Source organism: Bison bison, unplaced genomic scaffold, assembly GCF_000754665.1.
Source record: "Bison bison bison isolate TAMUID 2011002044 unplaced genomic scaffold, Bison_UMD1.0 scf7180017864495, whole genome shotgun sequence".
Taxonomy (NCBI): domain Eukaryota; kingdom Metazoa; phylum Chordata; class Mammalia; order Artiodactyla; family Bovidae; genus Bison; species Bison bison.
This window is the reverse complement of record NW_011495054.1, coordinates 12,849,080-12,856,113: the sequence shown is the minus strand read 5'-3', so window position 1 is coordinate 12,856,113 and position 7,034 is coordinate 12,849,080. Positions and strand designations below refer to the sequence as shown.

The following is a 7,034-nucleotide window of genomic DNA, read 5'->3' as shown; positions in this document are numbered from 1 at the left end:
TTACATCAACCCCCCACCCATAGCCTCGCCTGGGACCCGCCCCAGCCAGCACCCCCGCCATGGGAGGGGCCCTGGCTTCCTGGGGTGGGGGTGGGGGGCAACGAGGTGGTTCAGGGGCAAGGGCTGGGGTCAGTGGGTGAGGATCTTGGCTCTGCCACCCCCAGGCTGTGTGACCTGAGGCAAGCCGCAACCCTCTCTGAGCCTTCACCTTACTGTGAAGGGGTCACAGGGCTGGTCCCGAATCCCTCTCTGGAGCACCCTTGGCCTAGATCAAGGCGGGCAGGGGGACCAGCGCTCTGGGGGGCTGGGCGTGGACATTTCACCTTGAACACAGAGGTCCTGTTTTCATGTGGCTTTCAGATCCTTTGATGTTTGTCTCAATATCAAGGCAGTTTCTATTTTTTAAAGATTTTTCTGATATGGACTACTTTAAAGTCTTTATTGCATCTGTTACGATGTTGCTTCTGTAGTATGATTTGGTTTTTTGACCACAAGGCATGTGGGATCTTAGTTCCCTGGTCAGGGATCAAACCTGCACCCCCTGCATTGGAAGGCGAAGTCCTAACCATTGGACCACCAGGGAAGTCCCTTCAAAGCATTTTTTAAATTGCCTACTTCCCTCACCTGCCCAGACCCTGGACTGGAGGAAGAAGCACGTGTTTAATCTACGGTGTTGCCGACTCCGTGACAGTCACGGTAAAACCTGATGTGCAGGCAGAGGGTCCCTCCCAGGGACCTCCTTCCTAACCTTGGTGTAAGGGGGCTAACGGGGTGCCTCCCTGGCTAGAACCCCACTTTTCAGAGGGGAACCCAGAACCCAGCCCTTCCCGCTGACAGGCAGGGTCGCCACCCCACTGGCAGCTGAGGCCCTGACCGTCCTCTGAGGAGAAGCTCGGGGGTCCTGGGCCTCCAGCTGAATTGGACTCTGCCGTGTAATCCCAGCCATTGCCAGCTAAAAAGTGTCAGTCGCCTTCTGCCTCTACAAGGATTAAGTCACTAGCCACTGCAGGCACTGACCTTAACACACCCTGAAAGGAGTTCAAGGTGGAGATCGAGAACGAGGTACTCTGTGCTCTGGGAAAACCTGGAAGAACACGCCACCAGGTGGATATTTTCAGGAGATTTTATGAGCCTAATTCTTGCATCTTCTCGTATCTGGAAAAGCACTAACATCAGTAATGGAGCCATCTGCTCCTTGTGGTCAGCAGTAACCTTCACAAGATGAGCAGGAAGCTTCTCCTAAAATGTGTGCTTGACCGCATATAACTCCTTCACTAAAATCACATACATATATACTGACCCCCGCCCCCCACCTCTTTGGAGCAGTTTCTCAGAGCTATCTAAAATTCTGCCTCCCAGGCCATAGTCTCCATTTTGCCCCAAATAAAACTTAACTCCCTACTCTCATGTTACGCTTTTTTTTTTTTTTTTTAAGTCAACACAATCTTTGAGGGCCCTGGTTTTCAGTGTTTGCGTGGAAGAGCCTGGAGGCCTCCCCAGGTCTGTCTCCTAAATCACCAGCCCACACCCCAGCCCCGGGCCACTCGGGCAAGTCACTCTCCCTCTCTGAGGCACTGATTTCCTCATCTGAAAGCAGAGAGGAAAAGAGAAACATCCAACCTCAGAGTTGTGCACGAAAGCATCTAGCAAATACACACCCCTAAACAGGAATCTGCGTCACCACCACCAGCCTCGGTCCCCCAGGACCCAGAAGGATGCTCACTCACCCTCCTCTGCTGCCCACGGGGCTGTCCCCCCTCCTCTGCTCCTGGCACCTGCACTGACTCCCAGCTCAAGGCATCAGGACGCTGGGCCACGTGCACAACCAACTCTTTAATCCTTCTGGAGGTGGGCTGAGAGCTCTGCAGAAACCCTCACCAGCCGCTACAATGCAGCCGGCTCTGGGGCGGCAGCCTGGACGACAGAGTGGAGAGCTAGGGTCAGGGCCGCAGGGCTGTCCTCAAGCGACCCCCATCGCAGAGCGAGCGGTACTCACGAGGCGGCCGGGGAGGAGTCCGAGACGTTTACGCCCTCCGGCCTGTGAGTGACCTTCTCGGGACACCCGCCGGGCCAGGTGGGACCAGACCCAGGCAGACAGACCTCCTGGGGGAGGTGCTGGGCTCCCTGCTCCAGGTGGGCGGTGGTTTAGGACTCCCGCAGGGCTGGTGGCTGTGGGATCCAGGGACAAGTGTGCAAGAGAAGGCAGCAGGATCAGGCGTGTGCCCATTACCGGGGTGTCTGGAGGGAGGGTGGGAGACAGGAAGTGTGGGAGGCAGCGGCGTGGGTGAGCCTGGGGGGCTACCAGCCAACCAGCCTCAGCTCGATGGTCTCTCCATCCTTGGGTCTGTAGTCAGCAATACCTGCAGAAAGAGGTTGGGGGGTGGGGGTTAACAGGGCAGAGTGTACCCCATCCTGACCTCACCTTCTAGACCCCTGCCCTGTAAAATGGGCTCAGGGCTGGGTGGTGGGAAACCCAGGTTCTGTGCAGAGCCAGTCTGGAGACTCCGAACTCAGTGTGACCTCAGGGTCGCTGAGACCCACAGGCTCACTTTGCAATGGGGTACCCCCCAGGGAGGTGGGAGGGCATGAGATGGCACCCTAATAACCATCATGGGGCCAAAGGAACCAGCGACCCTGACAACACTGATGGGCGGGGTCACCGTCTTCACGGTCCCCCCGAGGAGCCATCCAGAAGAGGGACCTGCTCGGGGAGGTCTGGGGAGAAGCAGGACCACGAGGGAAGTCAGCCTTCACTCACGAGGCACCATGCAGGCTCCAGCAGACTCCGGGGTTCAAGCCCCAGCTCTGTACTCATAGGGGTGTGATTCTGGGCAGCTTATGTAACCTCTCCGAGCACTGGTGCTCCCATTTCTAAAACGAGGGTAGTCATGATACCAACAACCCGGCCTCCTTTTTCCCAGGGGAGCGGGCCTCCTGCTGGACCGGGGGGCCGGGTGGGGGAGGTAGAGGACACCACCGCCCACGTCTGCCTTGTGGCTGAGTCCATCAGGCTCTCCCCCTCGGCTACCTCCTCAATCCAGCCTTTATCGGTAATAGAGGCCAGATCCGGTCTCTCCATCTGTCGCCTCTTGGTTTTATTTCTCAATTTTTCCAGAAGCCAGGCAGGGAGAAAGATGGCTTTTTACTAGGCTCCCTCAGTCAGTCCCACCTTCTGTAAAGCACATGGCCTAATCCCCTGGCACATGGCAAGTGCCCCCTAGAAGTCCCAGATACCAGGAGCGGGGACAGATGATCCTTAAGAGTTTGTCCAGTGATAGGGCTGATGCTCAGGGATGCTATGATGGCGTGGGGCGTTAAAACTGGAGATGCGCTAAAGGCCCAGCGGGAGTTGATAAGCTGCGATCCACCCATCCCACTCCACACTGGGGCTGGGCCCTGACTGGCAAGCCAGGCTTTGCGACGGTCCCTTCTCTCTAGTCAGTGATGGGTGCAGAGGGGTGTCTCCTGGCAACAGGGAAGGGTCTAGGAACGCGCCTGAATCCCAAGTCCGCCTTCAGGATGCGAGGAGACGTGTGCTGGGCAATTCACAGACAAGTTTCCTGCCTCACAAAAGGGAGCAGCCCCGGGAAGACACAGAGCAGCTTCTCTGGAGGAGGAAGCCAGCAAAGAGAGGAGGAGGGTCGAGGGGAGGTGGGGCTGGGCCTGAAATCCTTACTCCCACTGGAATCTGGTCACAGGAGCCAAGAGATGAGCCAATGAAAGCTGCATTGTGGAAGCTAGTTCGTGTCACATTACTGTTCCTTGCAGCCCAAAGCACCCTGCTGGATGATATAGCCTATGTGGCTATTACAAAGAAAGGGGAAGATCTGCATATACCCGCATAGAAAGATGGCTACCATATGTTAAGGATGAAAAAGATAAACTGCAAAACCGTGTATCGAGTTGTGCCATTCAATACGCCAGCCATTAGCCACATGTATCTACTGAGCACTGGAAAGGAACCAAAGAAAGATGCAAAATATGTCATCAATAATTTTGCGTTGATTACATCTTGGAATGATATTGGATGTACTGGATTAAATAAGATGTATTGTTAATGTTAGTTTGATCAACTACAGAATTTAGGATTACATGTGACAAGGCTCACATTTTTTTTTTCTATGGGACAGCACTGCTATAGAGTATGGCTTCATTTTTACGAAAAAACATATGTACGTATTTTTTAAAATTACCTGGAAGAAAATACACCAGAAGTTAAAAAAAAAAAAAGTTAATCGCTGGGTAGTGGATTGTGGGCAATTTTAAATTTCTTCTTTTTTGCGTATCTGCTTTCCGAGAGTTGCCACAGTGACATACACAAAAGTTCTTAAGAATACAGTTAAATGTATTATATGCAAGCTTGAGTGTCAGCGGTGACCTGAGGCTGAGCGCCAGGAAGGTTCTGGGGGAAAGCTGGGGTGAGTTGACGAAGCCTGGGTTCTGGGACAGGGCTGGGCTGGGGAGCGCGTGCGCAGGGGGCTGGCCACCAGACTCACCTTGCTGCAAGGGGGTGTCAGGATCTCGGAGGACCTGCCAGAACTCACGTTCCCCAGCCTTTCTCCCCAGCACGGAGGTCAGGAAGGGGCCAGACAGGGAGGCCTGTGTTCTAAACCTACCAAAGGGACAGACAAAGAGAAAGAAAAGGTGACTTTTGCTCCCGTCAACCCAAGGGCAGAAGCTGAACCACTCACAGAAAGCAAACCTTGCCCTCACTTTCAGGGCAGTACTGGCCAAGCCCTTCCTGGGCAGCCTCACCAGGCGCCCTTCCTCCACGCCTCCTCTCCAGCCCCCTAGACACCTCCCACTCTGGGGGCTGACCTTGCAGCGGGGTGAGAATCAGAAGCTGCCCACGCCCAGAGTGAGGCCAGCAGGAGGAAGAAGTAGAGCAGGTGAGACAGAGGCAGAGACACCGGTGGCGTTTTCGTGGCTCAGTTGTTGTTTAGTCGCTAAGTCGTGTCAGGCTCTTTGGGGATTCCATGGACTGTAACTCGCAAGGCTCCTCTGTCCATGGCATTTCCCAGGCAAAAGTACTAGAGTGGGTTGCCATTTCCTCCTCCAGGGGATCTTCCCGACCCAGAGATCGAACCCGAGTCTCCTGCATTGGCAGGCGGGTTTTTTTTTTTTACCACTGAGCCACCAGGGAAGCCCCCTCTGTGGCTCAGGGGCACCCCCATTCTCTCAGCTGGGCTGCTCAGTCTTCCCTCTGAGTCTACACACCCCATGCTGCCTGCTACTAGAAAGGCTTGGATTAGATTCCTGGCCTTTGCAACCAAGACACTCCACACCACCCCTTCCTGAGCATGGACACGGCTACCAAAATGACTCTCTTCAAATGCTGTGGCTGTCCTCTCTCCTTATCAGTAGCATTGGCCTTGGAGATGGAGGGTTTTCATAGTTTTAAGAAACAGAAATGCCCTCAGGGTGACCTGGTCAAAGGGAAGGTTTTAGGGAGCAGCCCGTACCCAGGTCTCGGGGGCCATGTGGCTGCCCAGAGCGCTGCTGGCCTGCCTCGCTCCATTGCTCTCTCCCCTCTTTCTGTCTCTTCCTCGCCGCCTGTCTCTTCCTCTCTCTCCTTCCAGAGTCCGGCTTTCTCTGCCGTGCACTCATGTGCCTCGAACATGCCTCCCTTCTGGCCCCTGAACCCAGCTCAGGCACCCTCTCTACCACCAAGAGAATCATTTCTCAGATTGGTATCCCTCACATTTTCTCAGAGGTCCTGCAGTTCTGAATAAAACTGTCCAAGTTGGGACTTCCTTGGTGGTCCGTGGTTGAGACTCTTCGCTTACACTGCAAGGGAGTGTGGGTTCGACTCTGCTATGGAAACTAAGATCCCACATGCTGTGGTGTGGCCAAAAAAAAAAAGTTCAATTTTTTTTTCCATTTTGATGACAATGTCCAAACAGGACCTTGGTAATCCCAGGTGGCTCAGTGATAAGGAATTTGCCTGCCAATTGCAGGAGATGTAAGAGATGCGGCTTCGATCCCTGCATTAGGAAGATCCCCTGGAGAAGGAAATGGCAACCCACTCCAGTATTCTTGCCTGAGAAATCCCACGGACAGAGGAGCCTGGCGGGCTACCGTCCATGGGGTCGCCAAAGAGTCAGACACGCCTGAGTGACTGAATATGCACGTCTGCTAGGTGATCCCAGAGCCTGCCAAGGGCACCCGGTGTGTGTGGGCCCAGCGACGCGGCCATCAGCGCACTGCAGGCCACGAGGTCCGCTGGGAGGCACTCATCCTCTGGGCCGGATCCCCGCCGGGGACCCCTCCCATCTTATTCAGGTGTGGACACGGCGGGGCCCAGAGCAGCGCTCTGGAAACATTCATCTCAGATCCATCCCATCTCAGGGTGAGAAGCAAGAGGAAGGCCATTGTCCCACCACACTCTGCAGAAGGCTTGGCCAGGTGACTCCTTCATCACAGGGATCGGACCAGGATCGTTTGATACTAAAAAGTCTCATCCTTCTGAAAGCTAGCCTGTGTTGAGCACTTACTAAGTGCGTGACCCTGTGCACAAAAAGCATGTGTTAATACCACGTCCTGTCTGTGCCCTCATGCCCTAGCTCCCGAACGGGCCCTGGCGGGTGGGAGGTGAGGGGCACCATGCCGTCCTCATGAGCTGCAGGGAAGGCATCTGGCCTGGTCCCCAGCTGGAGAGCGCAGAGCTGGGATTCCAGGGTCTGCCTTGGGAGCCTGCTCTCCCAACCCTGACGCCTGTTTCCACCACAGCATGGGGGCGTCGGGGGCGCAGCAGGTGGGAGAAAGCCTGGGCCTCTCCCGAGGGAGCCCTGTCTCCATCCACTGCCTCACTGAGTCCTGTTTCAGGGGATGCCAGGTCGGGTCAGGCGAGGGCCGGCAGGTGGGGAGGTCTCACCTGAATCTTCCATGCTCCTGGGCGTTCTTCAGGATGTCTTCCAGGGAGGAGCCGGCAGGGACAGAGACAGAGTGTCTGTATGAAGGGGAGATGCCGGAGACCTTCAGCAAGACGTCAATGAACTTCGGGACTTTGGCCTGTGGCGGGGTCTCCAGAGCCG

At 55.3% G+C, this 7,034-nt stretch overlaps 1 protein-coding gene across 1 annotated transcript in view; it reads right to left on the bottom strand.

The window, feature by feature from the left end:
• Positions 1-1,426: 1,426 nt before the first annotated feature.
• TCN2 (transcobalamin II) overlaps positions 1,427-7,034 on the bottom strand; it is a 16,370-nt gene continuing 10,762 nt past the window's right edge. Inside the window, exons 9-11 of the mRNA XM_010828778.1 lie at positions 6,875-7,033; positions 4,497-4,612; positions 1,427-2,360 (exon numbers count right to left, since the gene is read on the bottom strand). Of these exons, the coding sequence (XP_010827080.1) occupies positions 2,299-2,360; positions 4,497-4,612; positions 6,875-7,033 (337 nt within the window). The 3' untranslated portion in view covers positions 1,427-2,298. The remainder of the gene's footprint in view (positions 2,361-4,496; positions 4,613-6,874; position 7,034) is intronic.